At 43.5% G+C, this 21,617-nt stretch overlaps 1 protein-coding gene across 2 annotated transcripts in view; it reads left to right on the forward strand.

The window, feature by feature from the left end:
- The first annotated feature begins 4,355 nt into the window (after positions 1-4,355).
- Positions 4,356-21,617, forward strand: part of dlgap1a (discs, large (Drosophila) homolog-associated protein 1a) — a 293,260-nt gene continuing 275,998 nt past the window's right edge. For both annotated transcript variants that reach the window (XM_068031686.1, XM_068031685.1), the window contains exon 1: positions 4,356-5,312. In XM_068031686.1, the coding sequence (XP_067887787.1) occupies positions 4,356-5,312 (957 nt within the window). The remainder of the gene's footprint in view (positions 5,313-21,617) is intronic.

The following is a 21,617-nucleotide window of genomic DNA, read 5'->3' on the forward strand; positions in this document are numbered from 1 at the left end:
CCTACCTCCTTGTTGGGGCCTGCCTGAATGGCATCAGCAATCCCAACCCCACTCACCTTTCCCAGGATCTCCAGACATCTTCATACTGCAGGACCTCCTGCAGTATCGCAGTTGCCCCTGCTCCCAGTGGTGTGCTGGTATCGCAGAATTGCCAACCTTCCGAGTGGCCAACAGCTCTGGAGGCAAGATGGAATGAATTGAGACGACGCTCTTGGCTGACATACGTTGTCCAGAGCAAGGTACTGAGGACACAGACTTGATACACTCGGACTTTTGTGTTCCGTGTCAGTGCACTATTTTCCAACACTCTCTTGGCCAGTCTGGACATAGCAGTGGAAGCCTTTCCCATGCGCTTGTTTAATTCTGCATCGAGAGACAGGTTACTGGTGATAGTTGAGCCTAGGTAGGTGAAATCTTGAACCACTTCCAGAGCGTGGTCGCCGATATTGATGGATGGAGCATTTCTGACGTCCTGTCCCATGATGTTTGTTTTCTTGAGGCTGATGGTTAGGCCAAATTCGTTGCCTGCAGCCGCAAACCTGTCGATGAGACTCTGCAGACACTCTTCAGTATGAGATGTTAATGCAGCATCGTCAGCAAAGAGGAGTTCCCTGATGAGGACTTTCCGTACTTTGATCTTCACTCTTAGACGGGCAAGGTTGAACAACCTGCCACCTGATCTTGTGTGGAGGAAAATTCCTTCTTCTGAAGACTTGAACGCATGTGAGAGCAGCAGGGAGAAGAAAATCCCAAACAGTGTGGGTGCGAAAACACAGCCCTGTTTCACGCCACTCAGGATAGGAAAGGGGTCTGATGAGGCGCCGTTATGCTGAATTGTGCCTTTCATATTGTCATGGAATGAGGTGATGATACTTAGTAGCTTTGGTGGACATCCGATCTTTGCTAGTAGTCTGAAGAGACCACGTCTGCTGATGAGGTCAAAGGCTTTGGTGAGATCAATGAAAGCTACGTAGAGGGGCATCTGTTGTTCACGGCATTTTTCCTGTATCTGACGAAGGGAGAACAGCATGTCAATGGTCAATCTCTGTGCTCGAAAGCCACACTGTGCCTCAGGGTAGACATGCTCGGCCAGCTTCTGAAGCCTGTTTAAAGCGACTCGAGCGAAGACTTTCCCCACTATGCTGAGCAGGGAGATTCCACGGTAGTTGTTGCAGTCACCGCGGTCACCCTTGGTTTTATAGAGGGTGATGATATTGGCATCGCGCATGTCCTGTGGTACTGCTCCCTCGTCCCAGCACAGGCAAAGCAGTTCGTAGAGTGCTGAGAGTATAGCAGGCTTGGCACTCTTGATTATTTCAGGGGTAATCGGTACAATAGCTGCCAAGGAATGCACACTTTTTAGCTTATTGCTGCTTTAATAATTTTGACACTTAATGACTACTAAATTAAAACTTCAGTTTCCATTTTGGAGAAGTACAATGGCAGCAACTTGCACACCCACATTCAGAGCTCTCATAAAGCTGCTAAGGCTGCAGTTATTGTATTTTGAGAAATATTAATCCTCAAATCACCTGGCAAAATTCCAGAATTTCCTCCCACAACCAGCTCCTCAGAAGTGAAAATAAAAATCGGATACACTAAACCGGCACTGAGTAGAAGCAATAAATGTCTCTATGTCACTCAGCTGCTCATTTCACTCACCATTCTCTAAGTCAAACATTCCAAGAAGGTCCAAGGTTTAATTCAGCTTCAGCTGAATTGGCTGATCTGAACCAGACTAATTGGTAAAAGAGTACAATTTGCTTCAATGCCGTAAGCAAGGATGGGGTTGAAAACAAAATCACCAGTATTTATAGCTTTGATTTGGATTCAGTGACTTTTCCCCCAGTTTTTTCACGTACCTCCCTTCATTTTCAGTACTCACTTGAAGACACAACTTCAGACAGAGATGCAGTGCTGGCAATCTCCAATAGAATACTCAAATAGCTTAGACATTCATGTATTCACCCAGACAATAAAATTTTGCAGGGTTTTCCACTACAAATGCATCCTATCATGTCCTCATCCAATGTCCAGGAGGTCTACACATAATTTCCATAAGCAATCACTATTCTGCATCAAGAGTAGGACACTGACTAATTATCCTTTCCCTCCTGAGGACAATTGTATCAACACTATTGCCACCCTGGCTGACATCAGCTTCCCTTGGAACTTTATGATCTCTATGTCTCAGTTACGCATGGTGAACTGGCTTTTGTGCTGGAAGTCGAGCTCCCGGCACCGAGCTGAAAAGGTGGGGGGAGCCCCGTCTCTGCCTTTACATGCCTACCCGATGATCCTATGGTCTTTTTGAATCAAGGTTTTTGGAGGCAGGATCCCTGTCCCTTTAAAGACTTTAAAGGGATGGGGATCCTGCCTCCAAGAGCTGCTGCTCAATCAGAGGGCTGGCAGCTCAACAGTATTGGCAGCGGCACCAGAAACAGTGGCCACTGCCAATACTGCAGAGGCCTCAGGCCCAGACCCAGTGTGGGAGAACCTCGGATCAAAGATTGGGGAGGCGAGGTTGCCGGGGCCAGTCCAGAAGGCCCTGGTTTTGGCGGGGGGGTTGGGGGTTGGTGGTCATTCAGTCCAGGGAGGGGGATCCCAGGGGATAAAGTTGTTCCCAGTGGGGGTCATCCATGAGCCACAAATTGCCCATGATGGAGGGACCCCCTTCCCCAAAGCCCACAGGGAGGGTGCCTCGTTATACAAATTGTCCTTCCCATGCGGCGCAGGCCCCACACTGCCGCTAGTAAGACTCCAGCAGTGATGGGAAGAGGCCCTTAATAAACCACTTAAGGGCCTCAATTGGCCTCTGGGACCCAGGAAGCTCGCTCGGCAACGGGAAAGTGATAGGCCCTCCAACCTCCCCCAACCCACCACCCCCCCGCCCACCCTGCCACCTGTCGCAATACTCCATGCCCCCCTGCCTCCGACCCCACCTCAGGGGGGCCCATAAAAGCCCAGCCGGTATTTATCAACTGAGCCATGGAGGAAGTTCTATTCCATAACTTTTGCTGGGATGTGAACGTGTGGACATCAATAAGGATAGGATCAGAAATATTCTAGCTGGGTTGATGTCAAGGGATGTGGCTGACGAAGGATGCCAAAGTGGATGCTAAACAACTGATAAGCAAGTATATAAGTAACAATGATCAATGTAATTAAATATTTACAGAATACTTTTTTATTTGTTCTTGGTCTTTGAGCATTTCAGGAAAGGCCAGTGTTCACTGCCCATCCCTAATTGCCCTCGAGAAGGTAGTGGTGAGCCCCTGTGCTGTTATACCTTTTCCAGTGCTTTTTTTTTTCCTGTAGTAGTGGCTTGTTCCACCATTTCAAAGGGCAGTTAAGAGTCAACCACGTTACTGTGGATCTGAAGTCACATGTAGGCCAGACCAGGTAAGGACACAGCAGATTTCCACCCCTGAAGGACAGTAGTGAGCTTGATGGGTTTTTAACAACAATCCAGTAGCTTGTGATCCCATGATCATTATTAATGAGACTAGCATTTTAATTCCAGACTTATTACTTAACTGAATTTAAATCCTTCCAGCTGCCATGGTGGGATTTGAACTCATATCTTCAAAGCATTAGTCCAGATCTCTGGAATGCCAGTGTAGAAACTTTACTACAATACTGACCATCTCTCCATACAACCTGCCATTTAACTCTTCAAGTGGATACAGTGATGAAAAGAACACTAGTCTAAGAACTAAGCTAATCCTTTGTAATTAATTTTGAAAGAATACATTAGCCCAGATTTTCCTGAAGACTTGCAGCATTATAATGGTGCATCTATGTCGAAGGGCCAATTTACAGCATAAAATTTCCAGGAAATTATGGTGAAACTGCTTTACTCTGTGTCATATTTTCCTGGATATTTTAATGCACATTCAGTGCGCTGATGAAAATTAGATCCAAATAGTCTTTAATAACATCACTTTAGTAATGGAATGCTACTTTTCAAATGAACAATAACCAATTATTGATCTCTGTATACATGCAATCTTATTTTTATAAGAATTAGCTATTAACCTGATTAACAAAATCATATAAACTTGGTCAAAGAAAAGTGGATGAATAGAAATAAGAATTGGGTGGCTGTTTTTAAAATTTTTTTAATATTATCAGTTTTTGATATGTCTTTGGAGTCCAGAAATTAGAAACTGTGTTTTCAAAAATTCTGTGACATTTCTTACTGTAGTGCTACATTTTTAACCCAAATACATATATTAGGAAATTTTATTACTGATTAGTTATCTCACTTTATAATTTTTTTAGGGCTTTCTCAAGACATCTCCTGATAATAACTACAGTTATCAAATGATTTGGGAAAAGTCTCAGCTACAATGATGAAAGGGTTATCAAGCAGCCGAGGCCACCAGCATGCAACCAACTGTGACCCTTCATATGATTTACTGTCCCACCAACAGGAAAGGAAGCCATACATACTCAATCCAGTTGACTCCCACCCTGGAGATCATTCCTATTGCACCCAGCGGAACTCCTTTCACTCAGAATGCATGGTTCCATTTAATGACCAAATGTCCAGTAGTACTTTTCCCAGAAGACATTATAGTTCACAGCATGACCTTAAGGATGAATGTGACGTGGTGCCTGCACCCTCATCTAATAAAACCAACCGTATCCCTGCCAACCTCCTGGACCAGTTTGAGAGACAACTCCCAATCCGTCGTGATGGGTTCCACACCTTGCAGTATAAACGGACAGCGCTGGAGCAGCGAAGTGAAAGTCCAGGAAGGATCCGCCACTTGGTCCACTCAGTGCAAAAGCTGTTTACTAAGTCACATTCTCTGGAAGGTCCTTCCAAAGGTAACACGAATGGCAATAAAGCAAGTCCTGATGAGTTACATGCTACGAAACGTGGCAAACGCAGCAAGAGCAAAGATAGGAAGTCAGAACTGAAGAACAAATCTAATATTTCAGGGTGGTGGAGCTCAGATGATAACTTGGACGGTGATGTATGCATTTATCATGGGCCAACAAATGTGATGACCATGGGTCGATGCCCTGACCGTTCGACATCTCAGTACTTCATGGAAGCTTATAACACTATTAGTGAGCAGACCTTAAAAACTTCAAGGAGCAATAATGACATGAAATGCACAACTTGTGTAAATATCCCACTCAATGTTGATACACAAATCATGAAGAAGAGCTCATGGTCTTCAACATTAACTGTGAGCCGAGCCCATGAAGTTTATCAGAAATCTTCGGTGAATCTTGATAATAAAACTGTCATGAAATCGGAAACATGCCAGCAAGAACGTTCGTGCCAGTATCTCCAGGTATGCATCCAACGCATAGTAATGTCAGAGCATATTACTGCTGCAAAAATTGTTTACAAATTGAAAAGATTTTTAATACAAGTGCAATGGCTATGTTTTGTGGACTGTGCTGGAAACAACATAAAAACTGGAAAGATTCTGCTTTCCATTTATTACTTTGGAAAGAGAAGTTTCTTTAAGGGGCACTGATTTTACAAAATGTCTTTGGCAAGTTGCATCTTATTTGCTTACAAACACACAACAAAGTGACATAAATCACATGAAATGCATCTTGGCATCTTTGCATGTGATGCTTTCAAGAAATCCAAGATTGTGGAACTTAGGGATTACTACCAGCTGACCCGCAACCCTTTTTCCAGTTTCAACTTGTTTAACAATACATACTTGATGTATGTATACGTTATTGCATGACCTTACATTCCTGAATATTGTTTACTTTTGATATGTTCAGTTATTTAGAAGCAGTATTTTTTTTAAAGTCCCTGTCCTTGAATCCCTTCAAATTAATTCCCTATTCTTGAGATATCACATTTTCTAACAAAATCTTATGTCATCTGAAATCTTAGATATTCTGTTTACAATAGAATTTCCTAGAAAGTTTTGAGGCAAGTATATGTAAGAGTGAAATAAAAGCAAAATACTGCGGATGCTGGAAATCTGAAACAAAAACAAGAAATGCTGGAATCACTCAGCAGGTCTGGCAGCATCTGTGGAAAGAGAAGCAGAGTTAACGTTTCGGGTCAGTGACCCTTCTTCGGGTCACTGACCCGAAACGTTAACTCTGTTCCTCTTTCCACAGATGCTGCCAGACCTGCTGAGTGATTCCAGCATTTCTTGTTTTTGTTGTATATGTAAGAGTGGATTTGCGCCAATTTTTTCCAGGGAATTTGCACGTAACTGATTTATTCCAGTTTTACACCAACACATCACTATGTGAAAATTTTCTTTTCCCTTTCCTTGATCATTTGCACTGCCCCTGAGTTATGTACGCCAAAACCTCTGTAAGCTTATTAACGTAGTGCTGCCCCCATGCAAAAAACCAGGGAATGGGAGTTTCCAGCATTTATGCCAATTCTGAATTTACTTCCAGAAGTTTAGGCATAGCAAGGCTGGAAGTCACTTTTTCTGGTGTTTTATAGCATTTTTGTTTTATCCCTCCTTAATGGCATTCATTGTATTTTTAATATCTTTGATTTTTTTTATGGTATCAGAATCTGATAATTAAAAAGCTTCAAGCTGCCAAAATGGCAATTTTAAACACTCTGTACTTAATGTGCATGGTTTGACAGCTTCAAACTTTAATTTCATTGCATCAATGAGATAAAGATGGACTCAAAGAAGGTGAATGGAATATGCTTCACATCCCACTGCCCCAATTTTCATGTTTTATGCTTTTTTTTCATTCAGGAATTTGCTGATAAGATTCTCATGAAAGTTTAGTGTGATGGCATTGTGGTAACAGGTGTAATAACCCAAAAGCCCAAACTAGTGCTCTGGGAATATGGGTTCAAATCCCACAAAAGCAGGTGGTGAAATTTGAATTCAATTAATAAACAAATCTGGAATTAAAATGCTATGCTAATGGTGACCATGAAACAGTGTCAATTGAGATAGTTCAAGAGAAATTTGGGATTTGCAATAAATGCTTGTCTAGCCAGTGATGCCCACATCTCATGAACAAATTTTTAAAAATTGCCATTGGCAAGATCAGTGTAGAAACTAAAGTAAATTTTGATATAAATCAGATTGAGGAACTTCCAGCCAAATATCTTTATTCACATAATTAGAAATGATATGCCCAGGGGAGGGAGAGAACTAATACTGATCATTGTTACCTAATTACAGATACTACCATGACTACTGTTCAGCTTTAGCCAATTAATTATGCCTGACACTGACATCCTCAAAGAACAAGAATAAACTTGTTAAGCCTTTCACAAACCCATGTGGCTCACATAAGAGGGCATTGACAAGAACTGACAGAATGTTCATTCCTGCCACAACCAATCCATTCTGTTTTCCGGTCTGTTTTCCCTGGAGCGAAGGAAGCTGAGAGGGGACATGATAGAGGTATATAAAATTATGAGAGGCATAGATAGGGTAGATAGCCAGAGTCTGTTTCCCATGGTAGGGGTGACTAAAACTAGAGGGCATAGATTTAAGGTGAGAGGGAGGAGGTTTAAAGGGGATCAAAGGGGTAAATGTTTCACACAAAGAATAGCGGATATCTGGAATGAGCTGCCAGAGGAGGTAGTGGAGGCAGGAACAGAAGCAACATTTAAGAGGCATCTGGACAGGTACTTGAATGAGCAAGGCATAGAGGGACAAAAACAAGAAATGCTGGATTCACTCAGCAGGTCTGGCAGCATCTGTGGAAAGAGAAGCAGAGTTAACGTTTCGGGTCAGTGACCCTTCTTCGGGTCACTGACCCGAAACGTTAACTCTGCTTCTCTTTCCACAGATGCTGCCAGACCTGCTGAGTGAATCCAGCATTTCTTGTTTTTGTTTCAGATTTCCAGCATCCGCAGTATTTTGCTTTTATTTTAAGGCATAGAGGGATATGGAATTAATGCAGGCAGGTGGGATGAGTATAGATAGGCATTATGGTCGGCATGGACGCAGTGGGCCGAAGGGCCTGTTTCCATGCTGTACGACTCTATGACTCTATGACTCTACCACACTTTCTGGGGATAGTCATTCCTTACCTGCAAGGTAAATTAAGTATACCTCTGGAATATCTGTCTGACCTTACATGCCACATTCTAAATCCCTAGTGCCTTTACTTTTACTGAAAGTCTTTGAATTATCCCTTTGATACTCGACTCCACTAGTTTCTTTCTGCCAGAAATGTCAGACTAACAAGTCAAGAGTTCACAGAATCATGCTTCTAATCTTTTCAAAAGACCACAATGCTGTCTTACCATTGTTGTGTCCCATGATCTTTGCAAAATTTCCAAAATGGACTCCTTATTTCTATCCCCATTTCTTGAGGCTAATACTTTGTGAAACTTGTGGTGCTTCCCTTCACTAATGAGTATTTCATAATGATTCACCATCTCCAATGGATCTCTCACCACTTTATTTAGTTGTTTAGATGCACTATCAACATCATTAGTGAAAATTGTTGTGAAACAAATTATTTTAAAATCTGCAATATGTTTTACTATTCTTCATCATTTTATCTCTTTCATCCTCCACAAGTCCATTTGTTATTTTACATGTTTCTTCCTTCAATGAAATGGCCTAGCAAGCCACTCAGTTGTATCTCACCTCCACCTTCTCAAGGGCAATTAGGGATGGGCAATAAAGGCTGGCCTGGCCAGCAACACCCAAATCCCATGAATGAATAAAAAATGTTTCCTTCAATTATCTACATTAAGACTTTTTTGCCATTTCTGAGCCCATCTACTTAATTGGTCTAAGTCTCCCTGATTTTGCAGGTGTCCTTAATATTTGTGACTTGCCAAATCTCACCTCATCAACAGATTTTGCAATATTGTAAGAACTCTTCTCTAATTAAGTTATGAATAGAATGAACAAACAGCAGGAGATTTATAACTGGGTGCCTACAATAGTGTTCTGCAATGCTTGGCTAGTTACTGCCTCTAGACAAAGTTTTCTTCCCCATTTCTCATTGCCTTCTGCTTCCAATTGTCAAACTAAAATTCACAAAGCACCGAGAAATTTCCATTACTTCAATTAACCAGTACCTTGTTTACAAGTCTTGTAAAAATGTGCTGAACCCCATTTGAAAATTCAAGTAAATTATATTCATTGGATTTCCCATATTGTCAATGAAAAGGTATAAAAAAGCCAATTATATTCCATAGTTCAATATCAATGATCTCCACAACGCATAGATGGCACATCAGTGTACGGATAACCTCCACAAGTCAAAACTGTCTTCATCCTGTAAAAAGATTACTTCCCATGCATAATGTCTTCCTTCTTTAGTTCCAAAGTGAAAATATAAAACATTCAACACCAGCCTAGAATATAAATTAAACATGTCTTAGCTGGTGAAACTCATTACATAGCATTGCATGATGGAAGCTCCAATGTAGTAACTTCTGAATTGGGAAGCTTTAATTCTTTTTCCAACAAACTATCACAACACGTTTCCAAATTGTAATTTGGAAATGGCTCAGGCTCGGTGGATTACTAGAAAATACACCCCTTGTGAATCAGATCTCATAATTCAGTTTGCATGAAGAGACCGGGAGAGTTCATGCAGAGAAACAGCGAAAGCAGTGGACAGGAGTCCAGGCACGCTGGAGTTTGAAAACAAAGTGAACAGTGACATCACAGGAAAGCTGCAAAGTGATTGACTAGTGAGTAACTGCTGTTAGGGAGTATCAATAAATAGCAGGGTTCGTACACGACTGTTCGGGTGCGTGTATAAATAGTTGGGTTATCGCGTCTCAACAATTGGGAGACTTTAAAAAAGTATGAATTAAGTATTACTAATAAGGAACAAGTGAGTAGCTGGTGAGTATTATTTTTCATTGAGTAAGGTTTATTTTAACCAGTGAACTTTATTGATTTTTAGTAGGATTTATCAGTACCAGTTAAGTTTTAATTATTAATTCTAAGGTGTTGTAGTATTGGTAAGTTTTTTTTAGCAGTAGCAAAGGGTCACCTAATAAATAAAGGAATGGCAGGGGTGCTTCAACCTTGAGAGTGCATATCCTGTGCTATATGGGTGCTCCAGGTTCTTCCCATATCCTGGAGAACCATTTGTGCAGGAAGTGTCATCAATTGCGGCAGCCTGAGCTCCGGGTTTTGGAATTTGAGCGGCAGTTGGTGACACAGCGGTGTACTCATGAATCACTCCGCGTGATATCAAGAAACGACTGAAGGCACTGGATACTGCAAAGGCTATGGGCCCTGACAATATTCCAGCAATAGTACTGAAGACCTGTGCTCCAGAACTTGCCGCGCCCCAAGCCAAGCTGTTCCAGTACAGCTACAACTCTGGCATCGACCCGGCAATGTGGAAAATTGCCCAGGTATGTCCTGTACACAAAAAGCAGGACAAGTCGAACCCGGCCAATTACCGCCCCATCAGCCAACTCTCAATCATCAGTAAAGTGATGGAAGGTGTCATCAACAGTGCCATCAAGTGACATTTGCTTAGCAATAACCTGCTCAGTGATGCTCAGTTTGCATTCTGCCAGGGCCACTCAGCTCCTGACCTCATTACAGCCTTGGCTCAAACATGGACTAAAGAGCTGAACTCAAGAGGTGAGGTGAGAGTGACTGCCCTTGACAGCAAGGCAGCATTTGACTGAGTATGGCATCAAGGAGCCCGAGCAAAACTGAGGTCAATGGGAATCAAGGGAAAACACTCCGCTGGTTGGAGTCATACCTAGCACAAAGGAAAATGGTAGTGGTTGTTGGAGGTCAATCATCTGAACTCCAGGACATCACTGCAGGAGTTCCTCAGGGTAGTGTCCTAGGTCCAACCATCTTCAGCTGATTCATCAATGACCTTCCTTCAATCATAAGGTGAGAAGTGGGGATGTTCATTGATGATTGCATAATGTTCAGCACCATTCGTGACGCCTCAGATACTGAAGCAGTCCGTGTAGAAATGCAGCAAGACTTGGACAATATCCAGGCTTGGGCTGATAAGTGGCAAGTAACATTTGCGCCACACAAGTGACAGGCAATGACCATCTCAAACAAGAGAGAATCTAATCATCTCCCTTTGACATTCAATGGCATTACAATTGCTGAATCCCCCACTATCAACATCCTAGGGGCTACCATTGACCAGAAACTGAACTCGAGTAGCCATATAAATACCGTGGCTACAAAAGCAGGTCAGAGGCTAGGAATCCTGCGGCAAGTAATTCACCTCCTGACTCCCCAAAGCCTGTCCACCATCTACAAGGCACAAGTCAGGAATGTGATGGAATACTCTCCACTTGCCTGGATGGGTGCAGCTCCAACAACACTCAAGAAGCTCGACACCATCCAGGACAAAGCAGCCCGCTTGATTGGCACCCCATCCACAAACATTCACTCCCTCCACCACTGACACACAGTGGCAGCAGTGTGTACCATCTACAAGATGCACTACACCAGTGCACCAAGGCTCCTTAGACAGCACCTTCCAACCTCTACCAACTAAAAGGACAAGGGCAGCAAATGCATGGGAACACCACCACCTGCAAGTTCCACTCCAAGTCATACACCATCCTGACTTGGAACTATATCGCCGTTCCTTCACTGTCGCTAGGTCAAAATCCTGGAACTCCCGTCCTGACAGCACTGTGGGTGTACCTACCCCACATGGACTGCAACGGTTCAAGGCAGCTCACCACCACCTTCTCAAGGGCAATTAGGGATGGGCAATAAATGCTGGCCTGGCTAGCGACGCCCACATCCCATGAATGAATTTAAAAAAATTCATGAGGATGAGAGCTACGTGGATAGCACGTTTATAGGTGTGGTCATCCCACAGCTGAAGAGTATGCAGGGACAGAGGGAATGGGTGACCATCAAGCAGTCAAAAAGAATCAGGCAGGTAGCAGGAGACCCCTGAGTGCATCGCACTCTCTGAAAGGTATTCAGTTCTGAATACTGAGGACAGTCATATAGACAGTGAGTATAGAAATAGAAGGTAAGACAGATGATTGCGTGGCTGGAAAGATGGTGCAGGAGGGAGGGCTTTAGATTCCTGGGACATTGGGACCAGCTCTGGGGAAGATGGGACCTGTACAGGCCAGACTGGTGCACCTGAACAGAGCCGGGAGTGAGTTCCTTGCGGAACGTTTTGCTAGTGCTGTTGGGGAAGTTTTAAACTAGTTTGGCAGGGGAATGGGGACCTGAGGGTAGACTCAGTTGGGACAAAAATAAAAATGAAAATGGAAGGCAGGGAATTAATGGATGAGTCTGGGAGACAGAGGAAACAAAGGTTAGAAAATAAAAAAAAGAGTTTGGCAGTGCTCAAGGGTATCTATTTCAATGCAAGGAGAATAGCAAATAAAGCAGATGAGCTGAGGGCACAGATAGACACGTAGCAGTATGATATCATAGCTGTTACAGAAACATGGCTTAAGGAGGGACAGGAATGGCAGCTCAACATTCCTGGTTACAGGGTTTTTAAACAAGATAAAGAGGGAAATAAAAAGAGAGGGGGTGGCAGTTTGGTTCGAGAAGCAATTACAGCTGTGAGGAGGGATGATATGTTGGAAGGTTCATCAAATGAGGCCATATGGAGTGAGCTAAGGAACAAAAAAGGGGCAATCACACTGCTGGGAGTGTACTATAGACCCCCAGTCAGAGGGAGATAGAAGAACAGGTATGTAGGCAAATCTCTGAGAAGTGTAGTGCAAGAACAATAGGGCAGTAATAATAGGGGATTTTAACGACCCCAATATTAACTGGGATAGTTTTAGTGTGAAAGGAATTGAGGGAGCAGAATTCTTGAAGTGCATTCAGGAGAATTTTTTTGGCCAGTATGTAGCAAGTCCAACAAGAGATGGTGCAGTTTTAGACTTCGTTTTAGGAAATGAAGATGGGAAGGTGGAAGGAGTGGCAGTGGGAGAGCATTTAGGTAGTAGTGATCAGAATTCAGTCCGTTTTCACATAATGATGGAAAAGGACAGAGATAGAACAGGAGTTAGAGTTCTCAATTGGGAAAAGGCCAATTTTACTAAACTGAGGAGTGATTTAATGAAAGTGGACTGGAAACAGCTGCTTGAAGATAAATCAGTGTCAGAGCAGTGGGAGGCATTCAAAGGCGAGATTCAAGGGGTTCAGAGTAAACATGTTCCCACAAAGAAAAAGGGTAAGATGGCCAAATCTAGAGCCCCATGGATGTCAAGGAGTTTACAGGGTAAGATAAGGCAGAAAAGGAAAGAGTTCCGATGAAGGGTCACTGACCCGAAACGTTAACTCTGCTTCTCTTTCCACAGATGCTGCCAGACCTGCTGAGTGATTCCAGCATTTCTTGTTTTTATTAAAGGAAAGCTTAGGTCTGACACCGAGAACTCAATACTACAGAAAGCCGAGAGGAGTATAGAAAATGGAGGAGTGAAATCAAAAAGGAAATTAGTAAAGCAAAGACAGGGCATGAAAGAATATTGGCAAGCAAAATCAAGGTAAATCCAAAGATGTTTTATCAATACATTAAGAGGATAACTAAGGAGAGAGTATGGCCCATAAAAGACAAAATGGTAAGCAATGTGTAGGGGCGGAAGATGTTGGAATGGTTCTTAATGAATACTTTGTGTCTGTCTTCACAAAAGAGGGGGATGATGCAGGTATTTTAGGTAAGGAGGAGGGGTGTGAAGTATTGAATGTGATAAACATAGGCAGAGAGGAAGTATTAATGGGATTAGCATCCTTGAAAGTTGATAAATCACCAGGGCCAGATGAAATATACCCTATGCTGTTAAAAGAAGCAAGAAAGGAAATAGCAGAAGGTTTGACCATCATTTTCCAGTCCTCACTGGATACAGGTGTGGTGACGGAGGACTGGAGAACTATAACGTTGTACCTCTGTTGAAAAAGGGAGTGAGGGGTAGACCGAAAAATTACAGGCCAGTCAGTCTAACCTCAGTTTTGGGCAAATTATTGGAATCTATTCTGAGAGACAGGATAAACTGTCACTTAGAAAGGCACAAGTTAATCAAGGATAGTAAGCATGGATTTGTTAAGGTAAGATCTTGTTTGACCAACTTGATCGAATCTTTTGAAGAAGTAACAAGGAAGATAGATGAGGGTAGTGCAGTTGATGTGGTCTATGTGGATTTTTGCAAGGCTTTTGACAAGGTCCCACATGGTAGACTGGGTAAAAAAATAAAATCCCATGGGATCCAGGGAAATGCAGCAAGGTGGATACAAAATTGGCTCAGTGGTAGGAAACAAAGGGTAATTGTTGACGGGTGTTTTTGCAACTGGAGGGCTGTTTCCAGTGGCGTTCCGCAGGGCTCAGTACTGGGTCACCTGCTTTTTGTGGTATATTTTAATGATTTGGATGTAAATGTTGGGAGCATGATCGAGACATTTGCGGAAGACACAAAAATTGGCCGTGTGGTAGATAACGAGGAGGATAGCTGTAGATTGCTGGAAGATATTGATGGTCTGGTCAGATGGACAGAAAAGTGGCAAATGGAATTCAACCTGCAGAAGTGTGAGGTGATGCATTTTGGAAGGTCAAACAAGGCAAAGGAATACACAATTAATCGGAAAATACTGAGAAGCGTAGAGGAAGTAAGGGACCTTGGAGTGAATGTCCACAGATCCCTGAAGGTAGCAGGACAGGTCAATAAGGTGGTTAAGAAGGCATATGAAATCCTTTCCTTTATTAGCCGAGGTATAGAATATAAAAGCAGGGAGGTTATGCTGGAACTGTATAAATCATTGGTTAGGCCATAACTTGAGTACTGTGTGCAGTTCTGGTCACCTCATTACAGAAAGGATGTAATTGCACTAGAGAGGGTACAGAGGAGATTTACGAGGATGTTACCAGGACTGGAAAAATGTAGCTGTGAGGAAAGATTGGATAGGCTGGGGTTGTTCTCCTTGGAACAGAGAAAGCTGAGGGGAGATCTGATTGAAATGTACAAAATTTTGAGGGGCCTGGATAGAGTGGAGGTGGAGAGTCTATTCACTTCAGCAGAGAGGTCAGTGATGAGGGGGCATAGATTTAAAGTGATTGGTAGAAAAATTAGAGGGGAGATGAGGAAAAACCTTTCCACCCAGAGGGCAGTGGGGGTCTGGAATTCACTGCCTGAAAAGGTAGTTGAGGCAGAAACCCTCAACTCATTCAAAAGGAGTCTGGATATGCACCTCAAGTGCATCTGCAGGGCTACAGACCAAATGTTGGAAGGTGGGATTAGAATAGGCAGATCGTTTTTTGGCCGGCACAGGCACGATCGGCCAAGTGGCCTCTTTCTATGCCTTAAACTTTCTATGATTCTAAGTAGCCAGAAAACACAAAGCGTAAACACAAGTCAAAGCAGCCTCAAATTCATATTCAGACTTACTTTTCTTTGCGGATAAATTGAACCAAAGATTGTCAGACATGCTTGGCCTGCTGGTGTGAAGGATAAGAGCGGAGGCTATGACATGCTGTGGAGCTTACCATCACAAAACTAAAGCATTGCTTTGAAGACTACACTTGAAATTGACCCACTTAAAAATGTAAATTGCTTATTTATTTCTCAAAAAAGCTGCCCCCTGTAGCGTGCATGCTAATGTCAAAGAGAATTCTCAGGTGTAATCTTTCCTAGAGTATCAGTCTTCCATGGAAAACTACAAAGATTGGTTTATTGCTACCTCTGGGTGTATTTACATTTCCCTACTGTACCCAACCAACCAAAAATAAATTGAAAAAGCAGAGAATTCTTACATGAGCTTTTGAAGAAAAGCATTTTGTGAAACTGGTATACAGTGTGTGAAAATCTCCTGGTATGTAAAGTGAGCTGGAAGTTATTGACTTGGAATCAGCAGCTGGTTTCTGCAATTGTTTCTGTGATAGAGTCATAGAGTTTTACAGCACAGAAACAGGCCCTTTGGCCCTATGCGCCTGCGCCGACCATCAAGCACCCATCCTATCTAATCCCATTTCCCCGCACTTGGCCCGTAGCCTTGTATGTTATGGCGTTTCAAGTGCCCATCTAAATATTTCTTGAATGTCGTGAGCGTTCCTTCAGGCAGTGCGTTCCAGATTCCAACCACCCTCTGGGTGAAAAAATTCCTCCTCAACTCCCCTCTAAACCTCCTGCCCCTTACCTTAAATCTATGTCCCCTAGTTATTGACCTCTCCACTAAGGGAAAAAGTTTCTTCCTATCTATCCTATCTATGCCCCTCATAATTTTGTATACCTCAATCAGGTCCCCCCTCAGCCTTCTCCGCTCCAAGAAAAACAACCCCAGTCTATTTAGTCTGTCTTCATAACTGAAATGCTCCAGCCCAGGCAACATCCTGGTGAATCTCCTCTGCACCCTCTCCATTGCAATCACATCCTTCCTATAGTGTGGCGAGCAGAACTGTACACATTACTCCAACTGTGGCCTAACCAGCATTTTATACAGCTCCAGCATAACCCCCCTGCTCTTATATTCTATGCCTCGGCTAAGAAAGGCAAGTATCCCGTATGCCTTCCTAACCACCTTATCTACCTGTGCTGCTGCCTTCAGTGATCTATGGACAAGCACCCCAAGGTCCCTCTGACCCTCTGCACTTCCTAGGGTCCTACCATCCATTGTATATTCCATTGCCTTGTTAGACCTCCCAAAGTGCATCACCTCACACTTCTCAGGATTAAACTCCATTTGCCACTGCTCCACCCATCTCACCAGCCCATCTATATCATCCTGTAATCTAAGGCTTTCCTCCACACTATTTATGACACCAACAATTTTCGTGCTGTCTGCAAACTTACTGATCATACTTCCTATATTCACGTCTAAATTATTAATGTACACAACAAATAGTAAGGGGCCCAGCACCGATTCCTGCAGTACACCACTGGTCACAGGCTTCCACTCATAGAAACAGCACTCTACCATCACCCTCTGCCTCCTGCCACTAAGCCAATTTTGAATCCAATTTGCCAAATTACCTTGGATCCCATGGGTCTTTACTTTCTTAACCAATCTCCCATGTGGGACCTTATAAAAAGCCTTACTGAAGTTCATGTAGACTACATCAATTGCTTTACCCTCATCTACACCTCTAGTCACCTCCTCGAAAAGTTCAATCAAATTTGGGGCGGCACAGTGGCGCAGTGGTTAGCACCGCAGCCTCACAGCTCCAGTGACCCGGGTTCGATTCCGGGTCCTGCCTGTGTGGAGTTTGCAAGTTCTCCCTGTGTCTGCGTGGGTTTTCTCCGGGTGCTCCGGTTTCCTCCCACAAGCCAAAAGACTAGCAGATTGATAGGTAAATTGGCCATTATAAATTGTCACTAGTATAGGTAGGTGGTAGGGAAATATAGGGACAGGTGGAGATGTTTGGTAGGAATATGGGATTAGTCTAGGATTAGTATAAATGGGTGGTTGATGTTCGGCACAGACTTGGTGGGCCGAAGGGCCTGTTTCAGTGCTGTATCTCTAATCTAATCTAAATTTGTTAGACATGATCTCCCCTGACAAAGCCATGCTGACTATCCCTTATTAATCCCTGCCTCTCCAAGTGAAGATTAATCCTATCTCTCAGAAATTTTTCCAGTAATTTCCCTACCACTGATGTTAGACTCACCAGCCTGTAATTACCTGGTTTATCCCTGCTAACCTTCTTAAATAATGGTACCACATTCGCTGTCCTCCAATCCTCTGGTACCTCTCCTGTGGCCAGAAAGGATCTGAAAATTTGTGTCAGAGCCCCCCATTATCTCCTTTCTTGCCTCACATAGCAGCCTGGGGTACATCTCATCTGGGCCTGGGGATTTATCCACCTTCAAGCCCATTAATACAGCTAATACTTCCTCCTTTTCAATGCCCTTACCTGATCACTACACCTACATCTTCCCTCTTCATAGTGAACACAGATGAAAAGTAATCATTCAAAATCTCCACTATGTCCTCCAGTTCCACACACAGATTGCCTCTATGATCCTTAATGGGCCCCACTTTTTCCCTGGTTATCCTCTTGCCCATAACATACTTATAAAACGCCTTGGGATTTTCCTTTATCTTGTCTGACAGTGATTTTTCATGCCCCCTTTTCGCTCTCCTAATTACTTTTTTAAGTACTCCCCTACACTTTCTATACTCCTCTAGGGCCTCTGCTGTTTTCAGCACTCTGAATCTGCCATACGCCACCTTTTTTTTCCTTATCCAATCCTCTATATCCCTTGACATCCAGGGTTCCCTTGACCTGTTGGTCCTACCCTTCACCTTTACAGGAACATGCTGCATCTGAACCCTCACAATTTCCCTTCTAAGTGACTCCCACTTGTCTGATATAGACTTTCCTGTAAGAAGCTGCTCCCAGTTCACTTTGGCCGATCCTGTTTTATCATATTGAAATCTGCCTTCCCCCAATTCAGTACTCTTATTTCCGGTCCCTCTATGTCCTTTTCCATAACAATCTTAAATCTTACAGAGTTATGGTTACTATCCCTGAAATGCTCCCCCACTGACACTTCTACCACTTGTCCGGCTTCATTCCCTAGGATTAAGTCCAGTACCGCCCCTCCTCTTGTAGGAGTCTCTACGTGCTGGCTCAAAAAGCTCTCCTGAATACACTTGAAGAATTCCACCCCCTTTAAGCTTTTTGCACTAAGACTATCCCCTCTAATATAGGGAAAGTTGAAATCCCCTACTATTATTACCCTATTATTTTTGCACCTCTCTGAGATTTGCCTACATATCTGCTCCTCTATCACTGCCTGACTGTTTGGAGGCCTGTAGTACACTCCCAGCCAAGTGACTGCCCCCTTTTTGTTTTTAAGTTCCCAAGCTAAGGTTTTCCTTTTCTAGCCTCTCCCTGATCTGTGTGGATCAGACCTGTGCATTAACCACTAAAGCACCTGGCAAGCTCAAGCTAAGGAACCATGGCTATCTTGTCCATTGACACCATAACTGAATGGAAGGAAGTCATCTGTATATGTACTGAGACACAAACACAGGCTTTGCTCTGTAATGTCTGACTGTGGATGGATTTTTCAATAACTGATCCAGTCACTGGGCATGAAAAGAACAATGCTGTAACTGACCTGTGGGATTTGTTCTTTAAATGTTACGATTTCACATTTAAGAACCCTGTTGCACACTGACTGCAGTTACACTCTTCTTTGGCCTCCTTATCTCGAGAGACAATGGATAAGCGCTTGGAGGTGGTCAGTGGTTTGTGAAGCAGTGCCTGGAGTGGCTATAAAGGCCAATTCTAGAGTGACAGGCTGTTCCACAGGTGCTGCAGAGAAATTTGTTTGTCGGGGCTGTTACACAGTTGGCTCTCCCCTTGCGCCTCTGTCTTTTTTCCTGCCAACTACTAAGTCTCTTCGACTCACCACACTTTAGCCCCGCTTTTATGGCTGCCCGCCAGCTCTGGCGAACGCTGGCAACTGACTCCCACGACTTGTGATCAATGTCACAGGATTTCATGTTGCGTTTGCAGACGTCTTTAAAGCGGAGACATGGACGGCCGGTGGGTCTGATACCAGTGGCGAGCTCGCTGTACAATGTGTCTTTGGGGATCCTGCCATCTTCCATGCGGCTTACATGGCCAAGCCATCTCAAGCGCCGCTGACTCAGTAGTGTGTATAAGCTGGGGCTGTTGGCCGCCTCGAGGACTTCTGTGTTGGAGATACAGTCCTGCCACCTGATGCCAAGTATTCTCCGGAGGCAGCGAAGATGGAATGAATTGAGACGTCGCTCTTGGCTGACATACGTTGTCCAGGCCTCGCTGCCATAGAGCAAGGTACTGAGGACACAGGCTTGATACACTCGGACTTTTGTCTTCCGTGTCAGTGCGCCATTTTCCCACACTCTCTTGGCCAGTCTGGACATAGCAGCGGAAGCCTTTCCCATGCGCTTGTTGATTTCTGCATCTAGAGACAGGTTACTGGTGATAGTTGAGCCTAGGTAGGTGAACTCTTGAACCACTTCCAGAGCGTGGTCGCCAATATTGATGGATGGAGCATTTCTGACGTCCTGCCCCATGATGTTTGTTTTCTTGAGGCTGATGGTTAGGCCAAATTCATTGCAGGCAGCCGCAAACCTGTCGATGAGACTCTGCAGGCACTCTTCAGTGTGAGATGTTAAAGCAGCATCGTCAGCAAAGAGGAGTTCCCTGATGAGGACTTTCCGTACTTTGGACTTCGCTCTTAGACGGGCAAGGTTGAACAACCTGCCCCCTGATCTTGTGTGGAGGAAAATTCCTTCTTCAGAGGACTTGAACGCATGTGAAAGCAGCAGGGAGAAGAAAATCCCAAAAAGTGTGGGTGCGAGAACACAGCCCTGTTTCACACCACTCAGGATAGGAAAGGGCTCTGATGAGGATCCACCTTGTTGAATTGTGCCTTTCATATTGTCATGGAATGAGGTGATGATACTTAGTAGCTTTGGTGGTTACACTATTATATAGGAATACATCTGTCAAGCAGAGTTATTCCCCTGATGAATTAGTCTGTACTCCAGCTCCTGAAATCAAACACTGACAAAAATGCTCCACTCCAACACAAGGGCTGGGATTTTCTGCTCCGGTGCTCCAATCATTCCTTTCCCTTCTGTTTGTCAGCACTCACCCCCAGGATCTACCTGCGGGCTACTGCTAGAAACTCAGCAGCTCAAAATCCCATTCCAATTCACTAGTGGAGTGCTTGGGAATCCCAGTAGGTGTCTGCAACTCCATTTAAATGAGGCCAATATCCCAATAACAGGTGTCACTCAAGTCTACCCATTCCAGCACAGGGATCATTCCCTGCACCTAGCTCATGGCTGCTGTCTGCTCTTGTGCCCTCAATAACTGGCAATCAGTTGTAAAAGTACAAGGTCGATTTTAAAGTCTGCTCTCTAAACTAATTTATTTTATCTCATCTGATGTGTGCAGTTGGCAGCTGCCAAACTTTTGACAATGTGATAGATCACATCCAATAATGAAAGCTGCACAAAACAAAGCCAGTGTTGCAGGAGGATATTTTATAAATTTAATTTCACAGGCTAAGACTAGAACACCGAACAGTTAGCTGAGTAAACAAAGATATATTTCCCAGGCCACGCAGAATCTTTCCTCTGTGTGTGTTTTATCTTCCTCAGGACACACTGACTCTTTAAATATAGCTCAAATAATTGTCTGCTGCAGAAAATACATCTAAATCTAATTAAGAACCTGATGTATTGATTTCAGTTCATTTCACAACTCCAGCCAGGTGTCAGTCTTGGCTCAGTGGTAGTACTCTCACTTTTTAGTCAGGAAGATTGTGGGTTCTAGCCCCACTTCAGAAACCTAAGTGCTATAACAGTTCAGTATAGTACTATGGGAGTGCTGCTATCAATAATGTTATTTATTGGGATGAGATGTTAAGCTGTTTGCCCTTGCAGGTGGATATAAAAGGTCTTCTGCTCCTATTCAAGGAAGGGTAGGGAGGTGTCCTGGCTGACCAGCATCACTGAAAACAAAAACATGGATGACCTGGTTATTGATTTCATCGCTCTAAGTGGGGCCTTGCTGTGTTTCTGTCTGTTATAACCAGGGCCGTACCAAATGCACAGTCAAATTTCATGGTCATAGCATTTTAAGAATTGTGAATTTCCCGTATTTAAATAGTAAATTTCATGGTGTCGCAACGAACCATGAAAATGAAAATAAAGCAAAAAAGAGACAAAGGAGGTTTCTGGTATCAA

Source organism: Heterodontus francisci, chromosome 5, assembly GCF_036365525.1.
Source record: "Heterodontus francisci isolate sHetFra1 chromosome 5, sHetFra1.hap1, whole genome shotgun sequence".
Lineage (NCBI taxonomy): Eukaryota > Metazoa > Chordata > Chondrichthyes > Heterodontiformes > Heterodontidae > Heterodontus > Heterodontus francisci.